At 39.3% G+C, this 25,884-nt stretch overlaps 1 protein-coding gene across 1 annotated transcript in view; it reads left to right on the top strand.

Moving 5' to 3' along the window:
- Window positions 1–11,738, top strand: part of VWA3B (von Willebrand factor A domain containing 3B) — a 105,813-nt gene extending 94,075 nt beyond the window's left edge. The window contains exons 25-29 of the mRNA XM_067559936.1: window positions 3,083–3,207; window positions 3,434–3,571; window positions 4,095–4,192; window positions 10,329–10,561; window positions 11,217–11,738. Of these exons, the coding sequence (XP_067416037.1) occupies window positions 3,083–3,207; window positions 3,434–3,571; window positions 4,095–4,192; window positions 10,329–10,561; window positions 11,217–11,221 (599 nt within the window). The 3' untranslated portion in view covers window positions 11,222–11,738. The remainder of the gene's footprint in view (window positions 1–3,082; window positions 3,208–3,433; window positions 3,572–4,094; window positions 4,193–10,328; window positions 10,562–11,216) is intronic.
- The last annotated feature ends 14,146 nt before the right edge of the window (window positions 11,739–25,884 follow it).

Raw genomic sequence — 25,884 nt, 5'->3', positions numbered from 1 at the left:
TTACAGTTGGATCAGAAAACCATCTTGCTATTTATTGAGCTTTGAAATTGTTAGTGTTGAGAATGGTCTGCTGCTGGAGTGTATTCTTTTTCTAATCATGTACTTCAAAGTCTCTCTATCCTATCCTCAAATGCTAATTCAGTAAAACATCAAATGAGTGAAAGGTAGGTTGTCTAAAAGATAGAGAAAATATTTTTCTACCCTAACATGAATAAGACTGTACAATATACATTGAATGAGATATTCATTCATTATTTTTTCTCAGAATGCTATAATTCAAAACATAAGATAGATATTGCATTTGGTACAGTAATAATGGTACAATAAAAGAATCATAGAACTGTAGGACTGGAAGGAACCTTTGTCTAACCTGTTCTTAAAAATCGATGGAGATTCCACAACCTCCCTAGGCAGTTTATTCCACTGCCTAACTACCATGACAGGAAGTTTTTCCTAATGTCCAACCTAAACTGCCCTTCCTGCAATTTAAGCCCATTGCTTCTTGTCCTATCCTTAGAGGTTAAAGAGAACAAATTTTCTCCCTCTTCCTTGTAACAACCTTTTATGTATTTGAAAACTGTTATCATTTCCCCCCTCAGTATTCTCTTCTCCAGACTAAACAAGCCCAATTTTTTCAATCTTTCCTCATAGGTCATGTTTTCTAGACCTTTAATTATTCTTGCTGCTCTTCTTTGGACTATCTCCAATTTGTCCACCTTTCCTGGAATGTGGCACCCAGAATTAGACAATATTCCAGTTGAGGCCTAATCAGTTTGGAGTAGAGTGGAAGAATTACTTCTCGTGTCTTGCTTACAACACCCCCTGCTAATGCATCCCAGAATGATGTTTGCTTTTTTCGGAACAGTGTTACACTGTTGGTTCATATTTAGCATGTGATCCATTATCCCTTCCATATCCCTTTCCGCAGTACTCCTTCCTAGGGAGTCATTTCCCATTTTGTATGTGTGTAACTGATTGTTCCTTCCTAAGTGTAGTACTTTGCATTTGTCCTTATTTAATTTCATCCTATTTACTTCAGACCATTTCTCCAATTTGTCCAGGTCATTTTGAATTTTAATCCTATCCTCCAAAGCATTTGCAACCCATCCTAGCTTGGTATTGTCCACAAACTTTATAAGTATACTCTCTATGACATTATCTAAATCACTGATGAAGATATTGAACAGAACCAGACCCACCACTGATTCCTACAGGACCCCACTCAATATGCCCTTCCAGCTTGACTGTGAACCACTGATAAGTACTCCCTGGGAATGGTTTTCCAACCAGTTATATACCCAGTTATAGTAGCTCCATCAAGGCTGTATTTACTTAGTTTGTTTCTGAGAAGGTCATGCGAGGTAGTATCTAAAGCCTTCCTCAAGTCAAGATATACCATATCTACTGCTTCCACTTTATCCACAAGGCTTGTTATCTGTCAAAGAAAGCTATTCAGTTGGCTTGATGTGATTTGTTCTTGACAAATCCATGCTGACTGATACTTATTTTATTATTTTCTAGGTGTTTGCAAATTGATTGATTAATTACTAGTTCCATTATCTTTCTGGGTACTTAAATTAAGATGAGTGGTCTGTAATTCCATGGGTTCTCCTTATTCCCCTTTTTTTAGATTGGCACTATATTTGCCCTTTTCTAGTCCTCTGAAAGCTCTCCCATCTTTCAAGACTTTTAGAAGATAATTGCTCAGAAGATAATCTCCTCAATCCCCTTGAGTATTCTTTGATGTATTTCGTCAGGCCCTGGTGACTTGAAATATCTAACTTGTCTAAGTAATTTTTAACTTGTTCTTTCCCTATTTTAGCCTCTGATTCTACCTCATTTTCACTGGCATTTACTAAGTTAGATGTCCAATTGCTACTAAACTTTTTGATGAAAACAAACAAAAAAGGTAATTCAGCACTGCTACCACTTCCACATTTTCTGTTATTGTTTTTTCCCTCCTCTTTGAGTAATGGGCCTACCATGTCCTTGGTCTTCTTCTTTCTTCTAATGTATTTGTAGAAAGTTTTCTTGTTACCCTTTATGTCTCTAGGTAGTTTATGAATGATGAGGTTGTAGAGTTTCTCTTGGGGTTGTTTGGACAAGGATTTGATAATATTCTTAGTTCCTAGGTGAATTATGGTGTGGGGTCTTCTTTGAGTTTTCTATAGTAGGTGGTGGTGGTGAATTGTCAGTTGACTTTGTTGATGTAGTCTTCACAATTGAGAACTACAATAACACTCCCTTTGTCTGCTGGTTTGATCCTATCTTGTTGGAGTTCAGGGACCACCATATAGCTGTCCTCTTGGGAATGGATTTCACAGTCAATTTTTTTTCCTGAAGCAATCAATGTAATGATTATGTGTGTGATTTTGTCCACTGTGAGGTGTCCAGTCAGATGATCCTTTTTTCTTATGACTGTTGGTGGAGAGGTGGTAGTTTTGGGAGGTGGTGTCCTTATTGTAAGAGAGTCAGTGAAAAATTTTTTTGAGTTCTCCACACATTAATATTGTATCAGGTTCTGTGGTGGGGCACAGAAAATCAGTTCCTTGGAGAGTACAGATAATTCAGCTCCAGTCAGAGATCGTCTTGAGGTATATTGATTTTGGGGTGTCATGTAGTGTCCATGTGGTGGGTCCTGATGTCATAGTTTATCCCAGAGGTAAAATTCAGGGGTTATGGAGCTGTTGTAGCTGATTCCGATTTTTCTTTTTGTGTTGGATGGCTGTCATCAGGTTTTGATAGTTGTTTTGGGTTTCTTATATGATCTCCAAGTAGGTTTCCTGATTTTTTTTCTTTTATATACAATTATTTTGAAGAACTCTGTCTTAATATTATAAATTCTTTGGGAGCAGTGACTTTCTTTGGTGTGTGTCTTGTACAGTGCAATGTACATTGCCAAGCTTAACCAACAAGATATAATAATTCTAAATGAATATGAGTGCCAAGTGCAAATATTATCGATTCTACTGCAGGAAGTAGGAGAACATGTTACAGGCTACAGGATTTTTGGCATTCTTCCATAATGAATAAAAACCCTATATGTAATCTTAATATTGTATTTTTTGTGTTTTTCTCTTAGGAACTGTGATAAAGAGTATCAGTTCCACCCAGGCACTTGTTTACTTCAGCCATGGAGAGACGCAGATTGTACCGATAAAGTTTATTATACCTGTGGGGGGTGCTATGCCTTGCCCATCACTACAGGTGAAAAACTATTAGTTTTTAAGCAGCATATGTGCATCATTAATCTTGTTCTGCAGTTCACATATGAGCATGATGATAACTTATAGTTTGGTCATTTCTGTATTTTGAATAAGTTTGTAAATTTTAAAGAAGATTCTCCATTCATAGTGAATTTCCTTTGGTTCCATGCTATTTCTAGTATTTCTTATGTTTGTCACTTGCAACCTAACTCGTTTCTGGTACACAGGTCGGAGACTATGTATTTGCCAGAACTGGGACACAGACAGGAACTGATTATTATATGCCTGCTGTTGTCATAGCAACACCAAAAAGAGTTGAAGCAGATGATAAACTCTACACAGTTTTGAAATACAACAATAAGAAGGTAATTAGATCTGTGAAAGGACAAGAACTTTGCCATGGCATTATTATAATTCTGTTTTTGATGATGCAGAAATAACTGGCCTGGCTAATGTGCACATTGTTCTATTCACCCTCCCTGCTGACCAAAACCAAATCAAATTTCAGAGTCAAGTAATGGGCCAACATAATAGACTAACTGATAAATACTGTTGAATAATTTATCCATAAATCAAACAACTCTATTCTACATAATCCATTTGTTGGCTTTTCACAGGCTTTATTTTATCCCATCAAAAACAATTTTCATTGTGTTTAGTTACTTCTATTTATTGGAGATGATTATGGTAATTTTTACTTTTTTTCTCATTGTGTATTATAAAGAAATAGTACTTATCAGTAGGAAATTGTCATCTTGGTTTTTCAGATGCTACTTATGGTTGCATCAAAGTGGATGTTTTCTTTATGTGTTTCTTTATTTTTAACTGCTGTTTTGAGGTTTAGCAGTCACTGTTCTAAACTGGATGAATTTGACTGTGTTATTGCAGAAACACTGTATACGAAGTGGGCTTATAAAAATCAGCCAAACAAAGTATGCCTGTTCCTGCCGTTATATAAGAATGGCCCATATGGTGGATTGCCTGATGTGAGTATGCTTGAACCAAAATATGTAAACTTTCTCTTACGTGCATTTTAAAATATAAGGGGTGTGGGCCGGGAGTAGAGAAGCATATTTTGCATTTACTTTTGCTTTAGATTTCCCATATCTACTATGATAACAAGTAGTTTTTTAAACTAGAACAGGGTTCATTCACGTCAGGTGTATGGTCCTGGACACATCACCAAGTGTGTCTGATGGACTGAGTGTTTCGATGACAAAGTTGTTAACTATCTGCCTCACCTTTTTGTTCCCTGGTAAGGAGTTGCACTGTATCAGCCTTGGAAAGGACTTGTAGGGGGTGCTAGAGAAGACAGAGGGGGGACATGATAATAGTTTTCAAGTACATTAAAGGTTGTTACAAGGAGGAGGAAGAAAAAATGTTCTCCTTAACCTCTGAGGATAGGACAAGAAGCAATGATCTTAAATTGCAGCAAGAGTGGTTTAGGTTGGACATTAGGGAAAACTCCCTGACTGTCAGGGTAGTTAAGCACTGGAATAAATTGCCTACAGAGGTGGAATCTCCATCACTGGAGATTTTTAAGAACAGGTTAGAAAAACATCTGTCAGGGATGGTCTAGGTAATACTTAGTCCTGCCATAAGTGCAGGGGACTGAACTAGATGATCACTTGAGGTCCCTTTCAGTCCTACGATTCTGTAAGTTCCAAAGTGAGGAAATGCTGAAAATTGGGGTGGAGAGCATGTTAGTGATGAGACTAATTTTTATTTTAAGATGTGTTTTGTGGTTTGAACTTTTATTTCAAATTATGAAATTCACATAGAGTACTAAATGTTTTATTATGCTTGAGTCTGAGGGATGGCTTGGAGAGGGAGTTTAGGGTGCTGTGGGCATTAGCCCAGGCCTGCAGAACTTAGGTGGACCTTGGCTGCTGGTTGCTGGTTTAAATTGAACCTAAATGTATACTGGTTTCCCAGTAAATTTTGGGTTTCTGTTTGGCTTTTTACATAGCCTGAGCCATGAACCCATTTGAAGTATCCCTGAGAAGCGAAAGATTTCAGAGTTCAGTAGCAGGCTGTGTGATGTGTGGCAGAAACCCTGATCTGGGCTCTTAGCATTGAGGCGGTGGCTCCTACTCTTCTCTCTCCAAAGAAGGGGGAACACGAGAGCCCTATGAAATATAATAAACCTGATCTGTGAAGCAAGAGAGGTTCTTTCCCCCAAACGTATCTGAAGCCGTTGGGGAAAAAAAGTGGTGACTGCCATCAAATCTAGCCCGAGAAAGAGGAGTAACCAGATGAATCAAAGAGTTAATACTTCCCACCCAAAGCCATCCCTCTTCATTCCTACTTTTATTCAAGGAACTAGATGGGTATCTCCCTGCTATGCCATTGTACATCACACTATTCACATTTAAATTCTTGGTATTTTAAAGAAACTAAATGCCTTTCTGTTTAAAAAGGTTACAGATGATATAATATTTAGTATTACAGGCAAAGCATAGACCTTAACCTTGAGTTCACACAGCTGGTATGATGCCTCACCAAAATGATTAAACATATACAAGCAGTTCCCAAGGCTGCAAACCAGAACAATCATTCATCTACTCTTACATGCGGTGACTATTTTTGAATATTCTGTCACTTCCACTTCAGTGTCATGATAGCATATTAATTACTAATGTAATAATAACTAATAACACCTAACTCTTGTATAGCAATTTTCATTCATAGATCTCATAGCACTTTACAGAGGAGGTCAGGATAATTATCCCCATTTACAGGTAGGGAACTGTCATAGGAGGTGAAGTGACTTGCCCAAAGTCACCGAGATGGCCAGTGACAGAACAAGAATAGAATCCAGGTCTTCCGAGTCCCAGTCCAGTGCTCTAACTACTAAGAAACACTGCCTCCCTTAAGGGTGGTTGTTTGTCATGGCTAAAATGAGGAAGCTCATGGATTTGTTATAGTAAAAATTCGTAAATTGCATATTTATAGAAGGAATACAAATAATCGCATGGCCACATCATGTTGAGCAAAATATCCTGTATTTCACAGTAAAAATTATTTCAAGCTATTAAAACCTAACTCTCCCATCTTATGTTGGACATAAACAAGACCCAATTATGTTAAACATTAAGGAGCAGTCTGTCTCAGCATAGTCAGAATTATGACTTATTATGGAACACACTGAAGGCGTTCCATCCAAGAACACTATGGAATTCTGTTTTGTCTTTCCCCATATACCTCATTAGTTCTATCCCTCTCTCCTTCACATCCACTCATTCACTCTGAGTTGGCTGGCCTCAGTTATCATGCCAGCCAGCCACAGGCACTCTCAAACTTCTCCATATTTTTGCAACTCACCACTCTTGTTTGCTTTGCTGAATTGAATTTTGCTTTCTAGGTGAGAAAATTATGTGCTGGCAATAATATTTGTTATAGTCTTTTCTTTTCTTTCATGCAACCCATCTGTCCATCCCTCTTAAATAATCTATATTTTTCTATTTCTGCTGCATTTTTAATCTGTTTTATAAAGAGGTTGGATCCTGGCTAGATTGGTCTGTTGTGGCTGTGTTTTTTTTTTCTCTCCTGCTTCTTGGTAATCTAATATCCAGCTCTTAATATATCACTTTTCATCAGTAGATCTCAAAGTGCTTTACAAAGGAGATCAGTATCATTATCCCCATTTCACAGATGGGGAAACTGAGGCACAAAGACGTGACGAGACTTGTCCAAATCACCCAGCAGATGAATAGTAGAGCTGGCAATTGAGCCCAGGTCTTCTGAGTCCCAGTCCAGAGCTCTATCTGCTAGGAAACTGCCTCTTCGATAGTTGGCACTATAAATCTCTCTCTAGAATTGTGTTTTATAAGATGGCAGAAGGTGGCCTCAGATGATCACAATTAATAGTTCAGAATTTTCCCCTTTTTCAGGTAACACTCTCAGCCACTGTATTTTGTTTTCCATTATTTGTAAATGGAATAATGTTCTCATGGAAGTGTAACGGTTTCTCCCACAGTGGTTCCCAACCTTTTTGGCTTGCCACAAATATAATTTTTACAACTCTGAAGGGCCACCAGTCTATCAATTCATAAAAAAATGTATTGACATATACACCGTTAAGGACTACAAATCACTACATATTTAAAGTAAACATTTTGCTACTGTGTTCATTTTTACATTCACTATTTTAAACCTACAAATTACTCACAGTACATCACAGACAAAGCACTAGTGTAGATGAGTGACTGTCACTACACACTGAAGCACATGGCCTGGCAGCTAAGTCATGGAGGGTGGCCTGCTAAGTGCGGGCCAAACTGGAAGTCACTGAGTTTGAGAGTCCTGCCTCTTCTCAAGCATGGTGGGTCATGGCTGCTCTGAGCCCCGCTTCCTCCCACTGCAGCCAGACGAAAGGAGTTCAGTGAGGATGCTGCCTCCTTGCTGATCTCCAGTCCCCCTGGCTGCAGCAGGGAAACCGCGTGTGTCCTGTAGCCATGTGCGCTCCACCTGGGTACCTAGGCAGTGACTCCCTTCTGCAGTCAGGGAGATGGGAGATCAGTGCTTTCCTCCATCTGGCTCCAGCAGGGATCCTACCGCCTAGGGATCCAGGCAGAGCACTTTGCCGTGCTCCCTGGTGGAGCCAGGGAAGGGGAGCACTAATCTCCTGTTCCCTTGGGTGCAGCAAGAAACCTGCACCGGTCTTATAGCCCCGCGGAAACGTGCTCTGCCCGAGTCCTTAGGCAGGAACTTGCTTCTGCAGCCAGTAGGAGGGGAGCCACAGGCCACTTTGAAAGACCCCACAGGCCACTTTTGGCCCCCGGGCCACAAGTTGGGAACCACTGATTTAACACTTTACTTTTTCATCATGTGGGTATGCAGCATGTCCTCTTCCAGGCATTGACTAAATTAATTAATTGATTGAACCATAAAGATTCAACAGTGTCCATGATGTTACTTTATACTCATCGCTTTTTGTAATCTAGCACACCGTGTCTGAGTGTTTTCCTCCTATGAAACACTGTGCATTCAGAATCATTAAACAATTATATTTCATTAGATGCACATTAATCCATACTAATGCTGGCTGTGCCATTTGCACTGCTTGAATGAAGATTGTGTCAACATTTCCATTATCACCCATTTTCAGGGAGTTTAGTCAACTATGGAATGTGTTCCTAGCTGAAACTGGTCATGTGAGGCATTCTAAAAGGATCCATCTGTAATGCTTAACTTCAAGCTCACTCGTCTAACAACACATTCTACAGTTCATCAGTTCGCATATATCTATCAGACACACATGCTGATGTTGCTGATGTCGAGTTAAGCTTTTGCATTTATAGTGCCTGTATTTTGTGTTCCTGGACATGCTGGAGGTATATGGAACTTATTTATAGAGGGGTGGAGTCCGCCAGTAAAAATTGGTGATTGTGATGTGTAGGGTTAAGGTACGTTCAAGAAGGATACTTTAACTGGACATCTTCGCTCCCAGCTTCCTTCTTCCTCTACAGTGTACAGGTATGAACTCTGATTACCTAGCATGTGCCTGTTCTGACTCAAATCACTACTTGCTGTTAATTATACTGTGCAAAAGTAAATTTGAAAATAAATTGTTGTATGTTTTTGCTTTGTGACATCTTTGATCTCTAAGCTGTTGTCTTTTTTGATCTGGAATATTCTAAGAGGACATCACTGTATTTATGATTGGAAAACTCTATAATGTTTATAATGGAGTATATATAATTAATTAGGGTTTAATCTGTACCATTAATTTTTAGAAACAAAAATCAATTAAATTTGATCACCAAGGGAACCAAGAAGTTTGATGATATTAGTACTATTATTATGGTAACAACTGAGATCAGGGTTCTTCTGTAAGGGTTCTCCGCCGCCGCTTTGCCACCCTCTCTGTCACAAATGACTCTGAGACCCTCTTGTTCAGCAATCTAGTGCAGTTTATTTACAATGTGCAGTGCCACCACCTTCTTATTACATACAGCCTGGCTTGCTGTCCAAGGAGCTTTGGCTGGCAGCCAGAGCCTCTGCTCCCTTTCCACTCCCTGGCTTCTCCTTCCCTCACCTGGGCCTGTTTATAGTCCCTGCTTAATTAGGGACACAGCTGTTTCCCCTGCCCCAGTCAGGTGCAGGTGTTCCCAGCCAGCTCCAATCTACCTCTTTCAATTGGGGCTGGTGTGACAGAGGGATGGCTAAGGGATTGCTGCCCAACACTCTGTCACAGGGCCCCATTGTGCTTAGCACTGTGCATATATAAAGAGAGAGCCTGGCATCAAGGTGGACAATGTAGTGCATGTGTTCAGGTATTGTATTGTATCATTTTGTGTAAATCTTAGATTGTGGGCTGTCTGGGGTAGGGATTGCCTTTGTGTTGTTTGCTTGTACAGAATCTCCTATATTGAGGGCCTGATCAATGTATAATCTATTGAGGTACTTGTATGGCCCTTATATGGTCCTCATCCTTGTAATATCTCAATATTAGTATCTGATTCTTTTTTTGGGCTCATTGGGCACTACCACGATGAAAGTACATAATAATAATAATTGTGACAAGACAATCTGCCCCCCTTCCATCCCACCAATTGTCAAGTTCCATATCAAAACTAAAGCACTGGGAGCACTGATTGCAGTGAAAGGAGTTATTTCCTTTTATATTGCTTGATAACTACCCCTTCAGCCAATTTTAGGAACCTCTTTGATAGGTTGTAAAGAGAATATTGACAGCATGACATGAATTTCCAGGTGGAAATGATTTTAGAATTGAGAATCTCAGTGACCAGAGAAACTTTCTTGGAAAAACACTCATATGTGGTAGGCATGTGACTACTGTACTGCGTACTGGCAAAATCTATAGGGAGAAACTTCAATGGCTGTGGGGTGGGCTGGTCTTTATTCATTCTTTTGTTACTTCCGACAAGTTAGGTTGAGTCAGAAAACATTTAAACTCTGACCACTTCCCAAGTCTACTGTGAGCATGATGAATCCCTTTCATATCAATACTGTGAGAGGTGGGATGTGGGGAAAGGTGACATAAAAAGTGTTAAAATAACCTCCTTATAATGATGAATGCTTTGAAATAGCATGGTATACCACATTTACAACCACAGATGTAGATGTATATAATGAATCTTCTCTTCTGATTTCTAGCCCAAATGTACAGGCTGAGAAACCCATTGAGAACTCATCTCTAGAAGAAGAAGAAGAAAAGGAAAAAAATGCAAAAGAGGATGGGGGAAAAAAGAAAACCAAGGAGAAAGAGGAAAGCAAAAAGCAACCCAGGGAGAAGACTTCAGACACCGATGATCTGTTGTTTATCACCAAGAGGGAAGTGAAAAACAAAGGAAGGAATTCACTGCCTAGTGATAAAGAGGAAATTGAAGGTAAATGGGTTGGGGAACAAATTATTTGATATAAGTAATAAAATAATAAATATTAGAGATGGAACAGACCTGTTGGGTCATTTAGTCCATTCCCCTGCCAGTACAGAAAGGTCCCTGAGGTATATTTTCTGGAGGTTTGTCCAGTCTAGTTTCAAATGTCTCAAAAGAGGGAGTTCCCACCACTTTTATTGGGAGACTATTCCACAGACTAGCTAATCTCAGTGTCAGGATGTGCTTGCTTTCTCGATTTTTATCCATTTACACTAGTTATATCCCCTTGTACCACTCTTAAGCAAATTCTCTACATCCTGGGTGTTTACGTAGACCCTTCCAATATTTATGATGTCACTCCTCTGTCATCAAGTCAAGCTATTTGTATGTTGCTCTTTAATCTTTCCTCATAAATCCGTACTCATCTTTTGTTGTTCTTGTATGAATTAATCCAGTTTTTCTACTTCTATCCAGTATTGAGATAGCATAATACTGCAGTACTGCCAGGCTTCTCACCATCCTTGTAGCAGCACAGCTTCCTCAGCAGCCATGTCATGATTGGCTTCCTGCTGGCAGCTGTCTCAGAACTCCCCAATATATTAATGTGCAGAGGGTGAATGAACATGAGATCCGATCAGCATCTTCTGTTACTAATTCCCTGCAGGTTGAAGGAAGGATGAATCTGAGGAGAGTGGCCATCACCTTGGCCCAGCCCATCCATGGCTTACATAGATCTGCAGATCTTGGCCACCTGAGTCCCGCTAAGGAACTTCTTCTAGCTGGCATAAAGTGGAACATGCTGCAGAGCCCCCTTTTTCTGGCACCATTGGCTTTGTTACCCTTTTTTTTTTTTTTTTTTTTTTTTTTTGCATGGAGGGGAGCGTAGGAGGACCACTGATATTCAGACAGTTAATAAAGATGTTAAATAAAACTGGACCTTATGTTGATCCATACAAGATTTCATTGGCTGCATTCTCACAATTTGTTATGTTGCTGTGTATTGTTACGCTTTGTTTGCAGGTGTTCAGTCAGTTTTCACTCTATAGGACGGTGCTTATCATAGCCGAGAAAATTTGAATTAATTTTGCAAATAAAAGTTTGTGAGCCAATGTCAAATATGTTACTTAAACACCAGACATATTACATCTAGTTTAGTACATTCATCCACTATTTATTTTAACTCTATTTAAATAAATAAAGAATTTTTTTTTAAAATTTGTCTAGGATTATTTTTTTCCCTGTGGGCCAGGTCCTCATCTGGAGTAAATTGGCAGTTTACACTAACTGATTGTTTGCCCTTATATGTGTTGCTTGTTGAGATCCCAGCTTTGCAACCCTCTCTCATACTGATGAGCATTTAGACAAATACTCCTATTTAAACCAATGGGATTATTTGCATGTGTAAGTATTCATCAATATGAGTATATATTGTGAATACATTTTTCCATTAATCTCTAAAGACTAGATTTTAAAGGCATTTAGGCACTTAAACTCCCATTAATTTCCTAAGCACTTTTAAAAATCCTATCTACATTTTTAGGTACCTAAATACTTCTGAAAATCTGGCCCTAGATATTTACATTTTTCTCCTAATCCTTTCATTCTTGAATGTTTGCTACCTCATGAAGAATAGATCACATGTGTCTGTTATGTGTTAGGGGGTTAATATTTGTTCCATTATTTTACTAATGATTGAAGTTAGATTTACCTAGTAGTAGTTCCCAGGATTACTCTTCTTTCCTTTTTTGAAGATCAATACCACATTTGCTTTATTAGTTAGGCACCCAACTTGCTTAGGTATATTTTGAACTTCCCACTAGGTGACTATCTGCATCTTCAGGAACCTAAATGCCTTTTAAAATCTGGCCCTTAGCACTTTAAGATGGTAGTCATACAAAGCCTTCAATTTATACAGACTTTCCAAGTGATCTCTTCATTGCTGTTCACTGTTATTTTTCAGAGTCTTCAGTACTTTTTAATTGGTCTTGTTCAACATCTCAGCAATTCTAAAGAAATGTTTTGAATAGTTGTAATTTCCATTAATAGTTAAAAACAAACTAATAACTTGGAGTAGCCTGAATACATTCTACAGTAACTAGGTTATCCTTGCAAGATTTCTGAAAGCTGTCTATTGAATTGGGAATTTCTAATACCTGAGTAATTTGAATGTCTTTTCATTTATATGAAAAGCAATTACTTGATACTCTTGATTGTTTCCTTATAGGAAAGCTTCCAGTTCATAATTATGCAGCATATTTTCCGTAGCCCATGCACGCTTGTGTAATATGGGGGATATATTTCACACTATGAAAAAATGCCTCCTTTTAAAAACCATGCTAGCTTACCCAGTCATCCGATTTGTCGCTTTGGCTGATTACTTCATATGCTTTCTCCAATAGATTTTTAATATCATAGAGCCAGAATGTGGAACCCTGGCTTGTGTTGGTGAACACCTGCTCGCATGAGCAGTCCCATTGATTTCATACACACATGTCAACATGCCACAGATTTCAATAGGGTTACGAGAGGGAATGGGAACTCCCTAACATGAGGAAGGGTTGCACAATATAGTTCTTAATTTCTTTAGCTAGCAAGGTAAATTTATTCAACTGAAAAAATCTACTTAATGAAGCCTAATATGTCCACTGCTTTTGGGTACTGTGTGAATGTACTAAAAGCAAATTGATTAGAGGATTTTGAAATGTCTACAAGCCAGTGTACTCTCAATTAAAATATTCTTGACTGTTATCTGGTTGCATGTAATCAGTGCCCTGTTCTTACTCATGGAAAAACATCCATTGTCTTGAATGAATAAGGACTCCATGATTGGGCCTGTATAAGTTAGTGTATCATATTATGCACCACTGTTATTGCAACCTCTGTCTTGACTGGACTATGTCTTTTGTTTCTATTTATACCAAAATTGATGTATCCTATTCAATACATTCTTATTTTATTATATGCTCCTCTCAGTCCTCTTCCTTAATTTCTCTTGCTATGTGATATAGTGTGGGTGAAATCCTGGCATTCAAGTCAATGGCAAAACACCCATCAACCTTCAATGGCGCCATGATTTCACCCAATATGACATAAGTTTTATTAAACTATTTAATAATAAAATAAGATAAATAATAAAACAAGATTTACAAATATATAATCTTACACTTATTACCATGATTGCTTCTATAAACACTTTTAAAATAACATGCAGCTGTTCACATGCATTTGTTTCCATAGAAAAATGCTTCTCTCTCTCTTCCCATTATCTTCTCTGTTCCTTACCTCCAAAAATGCCTAGAATTATTTGTCAATTTAATGTGATTTTCGTGTGAATTAACTCAAATGGTGCCCTGGTAAGTCACTTACAGGAAAGGACATAATAGGAAATAAGAGAGAAACTTTCTAGAGAAGTGCAGATATGATATGTTTGAATGCAACTATGTGATGCAATAGAGGTGATGTGTTACTGAATTACAGACAAACAGACAAAAATGCTCCTTTTTATTTTGTAGAGGGGGAGGATTTAAAATAATGTGGCAAAGCTATTTGAAGTAGTTCTCAGACTTTTGAAACTGCTAATTATTTTTTCCCCTTCCACAACAAATCCAGCCGATTAAAGCATGTAAGAAACTGTTCAAGAGGGCAGCTGTGACAGCTGGCAGGCTAATGGATGGGCTTGTTTCCCCCCTATTGAGTATTCATATTTCCAGAGACACACTTGTTTCCCTTTCTCATTTCCAAGATAGCTTATTTAGCATTTGGATAATGCCATTGTAATAAAGCAGAGTACTTCCATCTGTTGGTCACGGCTTGTATAAATAGCAGCTGATGTCAGTTCATCTCTGCTTGAATCTGTCAATTAGTGCAGCTGTGTGTAGTAAAGGACTATTGAGAGGCCTTTGGATTTTGATTTTGTTTATAGGCTAATGGCATATTACAACCTGCTCAAAAATATTCTCACCCCCGTCATGGCTCTCTGTTCATCTAAAAAAGAAGTGTGTTAAACCAGCAGTCAGCTGTTTTCCCAAAGAGAATGGAAAATGCAGATGTAGTAGATGAGTGTAGATGAGTTGATATAATAATGTTATTTTTATACAGTCTCATTTCTGTCAAGATTCAGGTAGCAACCAACAAATGGCTTATTTATAACTTTTTGAGGAGGTTTCTGGAAAGTCTGTGAACTGGATAAATAAAATATGTCTGTGAATAATACATCACAGGGAACACAGATTTGACAGCATGTCTTCCATTATGGTCAAGATAACAGCACGTTTGTGGTGGCTTTCAGTATTTTACCAGCAAACATGGTTCCTTTAATTGCACTATATGATCAGATGCCTTCACCTTTCCAGGATAGTTACTTCTCTCACTTGACTGATATTTTAATGGCAACACCCAGTGGAGCTTCAGATTCCTGACTTGGATTGCATCTGCACAAGAAGAATAAAAATGTCCCTTTTGTGTATCTGAGTGGTGACCTGGTATATATATTGGTCTGGACTTCAGAAGTGCTGAGCTCTCGCAGGTTTGGTTCCATTGACTTTAGTGGGAGCTACAGAAGCTCAGCACTTCTGAAAACATGGCCATGTATTTTGTATATTCTCCTCCTCCAGAGGTGACATGTAACAGTTGATAGTGGGGTGGCACAACTTAAAGGTTCTGGGGGGACATGCCTGCCCCACCAAGGTTTTTAAACTTCTCCAAAGCCATGTAGGAGCGTTCAAGGGGGCAAGCGGCGATGCGAGGCTGCTTGGGACAGCGACGTCAGGTGGCTAGGGCCAGTCCCATGTGTTGGGGCTTGGGGAGGGAGTGCCATCACCACTCCCTGACTCACCACGATGGGCCCACCCAGCCTGTCTGGATTGGCGAGGTCACAACCAAAAATCTGGGGGGGCATGTCCCCCCCACGTGTCTCTTGTGTCTTCCTCTCCATGAACTCAGTCTGCATGTTGATGTCCTCTCTGTCCCTCCTCCAGGAGCCTCGTCAGTTGGATGCCACTATTTCACCTGGAACTCCCTCTCTCCTAGCTCCTATGCTTTCTCTCTTCCATTTTTACCTTCTTATTTTTTTAGCCTATGATTGACCCTAATCCTCGGTCACTTTTTCCTTTCTTTCCCCGTTAGTGCATCTGTCCACATCCTGTGTTCACCCATCATTTACCTTTGGTGGCAAGTTTACTTGCATTTTGAGGTACCCAGAAATTACGGTAATGGGCACTGTTATTTAGATTGTAAACCCTTTGGGGCAGAGGCTGTCTATTATTCTGTATTTGTAAAGAGCCTAACATAGTGGGGTCCAGTTTTCGGTTGACTATTGGGCACTACTGTAATAAAAGTAATTAGTAATATAATAATCTCTCTAATTTTATTTTCTTTTACTCTTCTCTATATTTCCTCCTGACTTCTTATTTTGCCTCAGTAAGAAGCTTCTGTATCCAGCTCCAAATAATATATCCATGGTGAGTCTCATTGTGAAGTATTTTGTAGACATTGAAGAATGCTGCTGTAATTCAAAATAAATTGTATACAGTGAAACGTATTTGTAGAAATTCTCCTACAGAGGGCAACATGCTTTATGGAGGAAGTAAACTAGAAGCTACTGGGGAAAGGAAGATTTTTATATGGAGATTTACAGAAATGAAATGTCTGTGGGTCTAATCCACTTCCTACTGAAATCAATCGGAGTCTTCCATCAGCTTTACTGGGAGCTGGAATGGGCCCTATGTAGCTTATGGAGGGAAAAGAAAATCATAGCTTCACAGTCACTCAGTGCCACTTATCAGTGTGCATGAAGGACTTAGGAGATGCAGAATAAAGTTATTAAAATGTATTTTAAAAATCTAGAAGATATGCCAAAGTCTGTGGTGATGTTTTCATAGCAATTCAAAATAAGTAACCATTTAAAAAAGCAGGTGCTTTGCCGTAAGTGGTGCACACCAAGTATACCTGCCTGGTGACAGAGGTATGTTGCATGTAAATGTGTGCAGGAGTGCACAAAACAGGTAATTGCCTGCAGAAATGAGTGCGATTGATTGCCTGTGTGAGGAGGAGGGATTTTCACATTTGGTTTGCACGGAATATTCCATGCCTTGTAGCAGTTGGTGTTTTTGTTTTCTTTTTCCTCTTTTTTCCTCTTATTACTCTGTATCTCTTTTTTCCTGTCAAGTGGTAGAGCTCCTCCTTCCAGTGTACCTACATTTTCTCCTTCAAATGTCTCCTCAAAACAGCTTTCTTTCAACTGGTATTCCACCATTCCAGCACCTGTCTTGTATGATTGTTTTAAAACTCACTCTCTCGCCCAAGAAAAAGCAAAACACTATGTGCAATCTTGTTTGACCTGGAAAATAGTATTCTGACTGGTTTTGTCCACCTTTTCTCCTCACCATCAATTCATTGTGTTAATGGTCTAATTTATACTGTGAGCTCCTCAGGGCAGGGGACCTTATTATTTTATATAGCTATAAAGCATCAGTGCTTCATAAATAGCAATTTATCCTTAACATCAGACTACTATGAACAGTAGACCTATTAAGATACAAATATAGGAAATAATAATACATTGAGAGAAAACTATAGGTTATTAAGGGCATGATGACCAGACCTATGTGGGTGCTGAGAGCAGTGAAGATTCCCTTTTACACAAGAGTCTTGCACTATCACAATGCTGGAGTCAACTGGCCCACCTGCTTCTAGGAGAACATGTTGCATGATATATGTTATAGGGCTTTTTGTTTATGATTTTATCTATTTATCTATTCTTCAGGTATAAAATCAATTTTTGTTTCACTAAACAGTATATATTCTCTGCCAGTATCTGCTCAATTCGGTGTCCATCAGGTCTGAAACTTGGTTGTCTCCTAAACACTTGAACTCACAGGTTACCAAAGCATCCTCGTTGCTCTTGCTCTGTCACTACAGATCAGCAGGGCTACCCAGAACCCAACCGTAACATTATTGTAACCAGCCAGAGGCTGGAAGAATTGGCAGGACAGTTCCAGTGCTATATAGGTTAAAGGAAAAGACATCCAACCTGCATTACCAAGGAGCCTGTGAGGAATAGAACAGGTCATAGATAGCATTTCACAGGCACCAGATTTTTTTCCTATCTTATCAACAAAAAATAAAACTGACTAGTTAATATAAAATTGTGTATGGACTTACAAAGTTATTTTGGAGCAATGGAAGAGAAGTATTTGTGTGGGTTTTTAAAAAAAGGTTAAGTGGCAATACTGAATAGTACCAGTATCAGAAAAGTGAATAGTATACTATACCAGGTAGTGAACTTTTCTTCTTCATCTGGGTGTATATTGATGTTAGTGACGATCACTTTCACATAGGTCCTCAAACTGTGTGTAGAAATGCTACGTGATCTACTAGACAATGTAGAAACAATGGCCAATATTTTCACAATTGAGGGGGGCCCAATGCACATTTAGATACCTAAATAGAGAGTGGCCTGATTTTTAGAGGCACTAAGCACCCATGATGCTGTCTGGAATCTGAGTGACCATTTATATTATTATTAATACCAATATGACAAAATTGCAATGATTCTTGCATGGTATGCCTTGTCAGGTACCATTGCAAAGGTTATAACTTGCTAAGTATGATGTTGTTTATGTGTATCTGTCACCTTTGTGCTTAAGTTATGTAACTTGTGCTGTGCTACTGGGTTACACCCCGAGGCAGATTAGTGTCAGCATTGATGACTTATCGAGGGTCATCAACTACACAATTAATCCAGTGAAAGAACCCAGGGGGCTACACCTTATGAGTCATCAGGACATAGAGGAACATGCCTATGGACAGGGACTCTGAGGCTTTTCCATGCCATGTGCTGTGTGGCTGTGTTTGGGACAAGCCACGTGGCAAAATGACATAAAAGGCAGCTGCACCATTTCTATTTTTTCTTCATTCCTGCTTCCTACCTCTGGATTAATGATTCTACATCTGAAGCTGTGAAACAAAGGACTGAGTCCCATCCAGGTACTGCATGTACACCATGGGAACTGTATGGAGCCTACAAACTCCACGATTCTGCTAAGAACCTGATATATATGGACTTTGAAGTCATTGTATGTACCTGATTGCTTTGATCATTTAACATCTCTCATTTCTTTCTCTCCTTTTATAATAAACCTTTAGTTTTAGATACTAAAGGATTGGTTGGCAGCGTGGTATTTTGAGTAAGATCAAAAAGTATATTGATCTGGAACTGTGGCTGACCCTTTGGGGATCAGGAGAACCTTTTTGGTGAAGAGCACAGAGTTTTTAAATAACTTCTCTCTTTACTGGACCTAGTGGCTGACTGGGAGCTGGAGACTGAAATGCAGTGAAGGGGGCTGTGTAACTTCTTGTTTTAGCTTCTTGATAACCAGTGTGGGGGAATCAGAAGCACTGTTTATAACTGGTGGTGAATCTAACTTCACTGTTAGCCACCAGCATTGGAAGAATCTGTTCTCCTTTTACAGGCTGCCCTGATGGGTTACCCTAGGCACAGATGGGTCACACCACCCTCAAGTCCCACTGAAGTCAGAGAGAACTGCATCACCTCCCAACCCAAGAATTTGACCTCAGATTTATGAAAAAAATCAAAATTTGTCAGACTGGTGGTTAATTGGTGAACAGTGGGGTATCTAAATTGTATTTAACTTCGAATCAACAATAACCAAAATGTAACTGTAGTAAAGAGATCTATATTTCAGTATCACTGGTGCCCTGTCTACACTACAGGTGATAGTGTCACAGCTATGGTGGTGGAGCCGTGCCACAGTATGTTGATGTATAAATGCTTCCTACAGCAATAGAAAGGTTTTTCTGTCACTGTAGGTAACCTACCTCTCCACGCAGCAGTAGCTAGGTGGATGGAAGAATCCTTCTGTTGACCTAGCTACGTCTGAACAGGGGGTTAGGTTGCCTTAACTATGGTGCTTAGAGGTGGGAATTTTTCACACCCTTGAGCAAAATAGCTAGGTTGATCTAATTTTTAAGTGTGGACCAGTACTCAGAAAAATATCTTCACACTTAAAACAATGCCTTTTTATTTATGGCTGTTTTAAGCAGAATGGGAACAATGAGTCAACTTTCGAAAAGAAAATAATTGTGGCTGTGACTTCAATTATATTCTAGACAATTGATTTCTAATGTATTGTAAACGGCATACATTAACATCTGCCTTCAATCTCTCATGACTGAAGGCAAGGACAAAATAAAAAAGGTGCTAATCAGGGAACTTTTATTTGCTGATGATGCTGCCCTTATAGCCCGTGATGAAGATCTACTAGAAGAACTCATGGACAACCTTTCAAGTGCTTGTCAGGCATTTGCTCTCATCATCAGTATTAATAAAATGGTTGTATTAGGACAGGGGTCTCCACAAGACCTTTAATCACTTTACATGCAAACCACTTAGAAGTAGTCCAAAAGTTCAGCTATTTAGGTTCTGCAGTGACTACCAATATCTCACTGGATGAAGACTGTGTTTGCATTGGAAAGGCTGCCACCACTTTTAGTAGGTTAACCAAAAGAGCATGGAATATCTCAAAGCTTACCATCAAGACCAAAATACTAGTGTACCAATCTTGCATCCTCAGCACTTTCATATATGGCGGGGAAACATGGACACCTTACACTCATCAGGAGGAAAGGTTAAACAGTTTCCTCTTATGTTGCTTATGCCCTGTCCTCGACATCAAATAGCAAGACAGTTACCAATCAGAAGTTCTTCAAAGGGCAAATGTACCAAGTGTGACAGCCTTGCTCAAGCAAGGATGACTGCGCTGGCTGGGCCATCTGAGCAGGCTGGAAGATGGACGGATACCTAAACACGTACTATACAGAGAGCGATCAGAGGGAACAAGAACAACAGGACTTCCCAAGCTTTGCCACAAAGACACATGCAAGCAAGATATGAAGGAATTTGGAATTGATTCTGAGCGATGGGAAACCGTGGCAAGTAATCTTAACAAGTGGCGCCATCATCTCCATGAGGGCATCAAAGTCCATGACAGGAGCTGGCTCCTACAGTTTGAATAGAAAAGAGCTTGTAGGAAGCTAGTAACTCCCAACCAAGACACACATGTTTGCAATAACTGCCAAAGATTATGCAACTCTCAGACTGAACTATTTAGTAACATGAGACATTGCAAATCATCTATATTATAGACCGCAATTTCCACTGTCTCTCGCAGATAAAAGGATGCCAATCATACATTAACATTGTCTAGCCTACATGGATAGTTTTGATTTAGACACTTTTAAAAAAAAAATAAGGAAAATTTCCCACAAAAAATGCAAGCTCCTCTTGCTAACTCTATTGCTGCAATAAACTATCAAATATTACCAGAGCTAGGCACATTCCTGCAGACATCATCAATGAAGTTGGTGCTCATATGAGGAAATAAACAAAACAAAACAAAAATCCAACCAAATTGGTTTCAGTTCCATCACACACACACAAACACACACGCGCATACGTCTTTCAATCTTTGAGAAATGGAATGAGTAAGAAATTGTTTTGAAAACTTTACGAAAACAATTATAAAGATTTAGAAAAGTATTTGCATGTCCTTTTTAATAGTTGTAATTAGTGGTAGATTTAAGAGAATATGGAAGAACTGACGCATATGACGGATCCCCAGCACAACCTTGAGTTACCTGAAGACCAGGAGTTAGCAAAGTAACAAACTGAGCTTCTCAAGAGAGGTACAACCAAATACTGGGGAAGGAATAAGATGTGCATAAAAGGGCTTTGTGCAGTAAGAAAAGAACATCAAGGTCTGAAGAATGGAATCATCAGTCCCAAAATGACAGGCTGCCTGCATAGCCAAATTGTGGTCCACTAATATGGACCATAAGGAAGAGTGGCAGATACTCTATTCTACATAGGTTCTCGTCCCTCAATTTTCACTGTAGTTACAGTCTCCTCCCCATCTCACACACTATAATTTTGACCCACTAGTCTCACACAATTCACAAACCACTAGTTATACTCCTTCCATACTCAGTCTATAGGGAGTTGTGAAGATCGCTGAAGAGATCTTCTCAGGGTTTCCACTGCGATTGCTCTTTCAGTGCAGCTGACCTGCTTTTAAACCTGCCGTTGGTAGAGTGATCAAATACTTTTCCCTTTAAGTACTAACAATTCTTTTGAACACCTTGACAAACAGGAAGGCTACATTCTCCTTGGCTGTTTGGTATAAAGCTGGCGCCACTCTTTCCAAGTCAGTGGAATTGCTCCAACATTACACCAGTGTACATGAAAGTAGTCTTGGGCTCTAAAGATAGTAAGCTGTAGCACTCCAAGCTGCAGAATTGGTTGTCAGTGATTCTCTGTCTAGCTAAGGATTTCTATTAATAACATTGAAGACTGATTCTTACTATTCCAGCATGTAAAGGTGGATTGGTATTTAAAGTTCACACAAACGTGATTTTAGGTATAAACTGCAGCACTGTTTTGTTTGTAGGCAGTCATGTATCTTCATCTCACATGGTCATAGTGTAAGAAACTGAGAAGTAAAACAGAGATGATGAAATGCTGTTAGACAACCAACAGATTCTTTCTCTCTCTCATAACAGCCATTTTTGACTTTCCTTCATAAATGTGGCATATTTAGAACTGCAGTGCTTCTAGACTTCGGTCATTCATGTTAAAATTAGAGATCTATAAATATCATGCATGAAAACCTAACCCCAAAGACTTCAATGGTAAAACCAATGGACTTCTATGAGGCCAGAATTTCAACTCTTTAATTTTTGTTTCTCTGAACTTTATATGAAAAAACTTGGTGTTTCATTTCAGGCAATTTTTGCATCACTGCAAATGGAGTACAGTATACAAGTGGGAATGTGAACATTATCTTAAGGAAGTCAATGCTTGTCTACCTAGTGGGTGTATACTAGTCTGAATGCGGAAAAGAAAGGAAAACTGTTACAAATAATTTATTTATACCTGATATATTTTATTTTCAACTCAATAGGTAGTGAATAAAAAGTTACTCAGAATTTGTGGGTAAAATTTTCAAACCTGGGTGCCTAAAATTAGACCCCTGAATCCACATTTACGCACTTAAAGCTTGATCCAGTGCCCACTGAATAATCCTAATGAAGCCAATAGGAGCAGTAGAGGCTCAGTAACTTCAAAATCAGTCCCCTGTTATCCAGGGACATAAGGAGGGATTTTGGAGCCTAACATTAGGCATTTAGGTTTGAAAATTTGACCTTCACTATAAACTAAAGCCTTCATGGTTCTTATATACACCATATACTTATAGGAAATGATAGTGTAACCCTTCTGCCAGGAAGTCAGCAGCAACAAGGGCCGGGTTCAATATCTAGGGGTTCCTTTCAACAATACAACATAAAACCAGCTCGAACCCCCACCCAGTAACCTGGGACAATCACACACCACCCTTTGGGTGCCTCTAGAGGCAATGCTGCCCACTTGCAAGCACAGAAACTGATTGTAGAAAAGAAACTTTTAATAAAAGGGGGAAAGTAACCTGGCATTAATTTGGGGAAATGCCACAAACAGGCTTCACAAGCATAAAACCATGAGCAAAACACCCATTCCAGAGTACTTTGGGCAGTTTCCTTGTGCCTCAGGTTATGAGGTCCAGCAACCAGAAGTTCCTTTAATGTGCCCCTCACTTCACAGCACCCCACTCACACTTGTTGCCCTTAGTCACTGCAGACCCAGAGTTCAGAGGTGCAGCTGCAGAGTTCACCTCCCACCCTGGTTGGGGTTGTGGAGGAGGGAAGAAGGCACCTTGATGCACCTCTGTCTGGCGGTTCCACCGTCTGTCCTGCCAGCCATCACCAATGCACACCATCAGCTTCTGCTGCCACCTGTTTCTCTACAGTGACCTCTGCTGGTCACTCTTTTGAGGTTTCTCCCAGCTCTTCGTGGTTTTCAGCTCTTCGTGGGGAATCTTCGTTGCTGAAGTGGGCTGGGCAGAAACACTGCAGAGTTGAGAGGACACAGCTGTTGAACCATCCGGATTGTACTCTGGGGAATGTCACACTCGCCCTGAACCCAGTTGCTGACTCCGGCTTTGACCCTTGGCGTGATTACTACCCTGATGCTACTCCAGGCTCCAACCATTAGGTCAGACAGCCCATGTTACAGACCTTGACAGATTTAAAGATGGCAAGTGGTAAAGAATCCATTACATCCATAGGTAAGTTGTTCCCCTGGTTAACTACCCTCACTGTAAAAACCTGCATTGCTGTTAATGGTAATCAAACTTATTGTGATAAACGTTATCATTCATCTCTCTCTTTCAGTGAAAAAGGTACCTCAGAGCATGTTTGTCAATTGTGGCCCTTAGAGCAGGCCTGCCCAATCATAGGAAGAGGTAGGAAATATTTGTATGGGTAGTGCCACTGTAAGCAGGCCCATCCTCCAACTTAGCATTGACTAAAAAAAAGGAAAATGCCAAACTTTTTGGTGTTGCATTTCCTCAGATCCATGGAGGTTGCAAGAGGGATTAGAGGCAAGTTTGGATGCACCCATCTGCTTGCCTGTGCTAAGAAGTAGAGGATTCCTCTGAAAACAAGATTTGGGGTGTTTTAAATGTTCAGTAACACTTTATTTTATTTGCTTCATTTTGTTACTTGTACAATTATCTGCTCCCTACTTAGCGCTATTCTTTCAAGAGATAGTTAAAGGTTTGTCACTGAAAAAGTGTTTTAGTGAAAAATGGGGCTTCAACACCAGCATTTCACAGAAAAGTTTTGTTTTCATTGAAGCTGCTGAATGTGTGGGGTTGTTTTTTTTTTTTTTTTTTTTTTTTAAAACCTGACTTTTTTTTGTTAAAAGTTCAAAAAAGATTTTGTTGTTGTGTACTTTCAGTCCTGCCTGTATAGGTTGTGGGATATAATTTAACTTAATTGATTGTCATAGGGACTAAGACAAAAAACAAGGAGTTCACAAGACATTAGCTGTGTGTGTAAGTTGTCCTTTATTACTTATGCTCTTGAGCGCTCTTGGAGATGGGCTGACCAATTTGTATCTCTGCGAAGTTGTCATGCTCTTACAGCCACTTTCACTGAAGAAACAAATAAAACAGTAACATCAAAATGATGTGTTTAAATGGAAGGTATAGAAAGAAAGAAAGTTCTGCTGTGTAACCAAAAAGGAGGCAGATGAACAGAAGTTTATTTGTATTAATTCCAAGGAAGCTAAAAATAGCATGTTCCTTTTGGGCCAGAGTTTCAGTTGTGCTTCTACATTTGCACATAACTACAAATCCTGGGCTCAGTTTTGCCTTTTAAGTGTCACCCAATACTGTAGGCAGTGAGGAACTGTATCACTTATCACTCCATTAGAAAAAGTGGGAGGCCCATAGATCTCTGGGAAGTGCAGAGGGAGAGCAGGAGCTGCAGCACTCTTGGAGATGATGTAATATTGCCCCCCCTCCCATTGTCCTCTGACAGCAGCACTAGCTATCTCTGCGTGCATGAACCCCACATTGTGTTGGGTGGAAGTGAGATTGCTGGGCATCTTAAGTGGTTAGGCCCTAAATGGGACAACTTGGATTAAATGTATTTGACTTAATAAATGTTGGATGGAATAGTGGCTTTTATAGCGTCCCGAAATTATGTGGATGTTGAAACATCAGTCTTTTACTCAGGGAGATGAAAACAGGATTGTGAGTGTTTCACAGTTCAGTTAGGGCAGTGGTAAGACATAATAACCAAAGACCTCTCATACAGCCAAGCTGAGCAAAAATAAAGTAGCTGTATGGTCTGGAGTGGTTTCCCAGGAATTGCCAAAGATTGTTAATAATTTTTCAATACTTTATATGGTAAGAATTTTGGTGCAGTTAATATAAAAGATTTAGCTGCAATATTTTACTGTAGAGCAGGTTTCTATCTTACATCTCTATTTCTCACTTATCTCCTGTCTGTTTTTAAACCTCTTGGTTTCTCCTCACTATACACACAATTTTTTAAAGCTGCTCCCCATCCCCTCTTTAATTCTCTTTGGTGGCTAAGTGATGAGATACCTTTGTGCACTTACTTTAAATAATAATATTTTTGTTCTCTGACCTTTGCAATGGAGAAATAGCCCATTTTTTCTTCTGGTCCACTCCAAAGATGTTTAAATAGTGCTTCCAATGTGTTTGGTTAAAGAGCACAGCTTCAAAGTAAAAAGTGGATTTATTACACTTATTTCCATTCATGTCTTCTGAGCTAACCCCTTAGAAAGCACTAGTTTTTAACTAAGAATTCCACAGCATTGGAAGTACAATCACGCTCTGTTAGCATCTTTAACTTCCAGTGCAATCTTGCATTAAAAAGTCTGGTATTTGCACTGTATATTTCAAAGG

The sequence above is a fragment of the Emydura macquarii genome, unplaced genomic scaffold, assembly GCF_026122565.2.
Source record: "Emydura macquarii macquarii isolate MOO-44397 ecotype Brisbane River unplaced genomic scaffold, CSIRO-AGI_Emac_v2 contig_2207, whole genome shotgun sequence".
Lineage (NCBI taxonomy): Eukaryota > Metazoa > Chordata > Testudines > Chelidae > Emydura > Emydura macquarii.
This window is presented reverse-complemented; position numbering and strand designations above follow the sequence as displayed.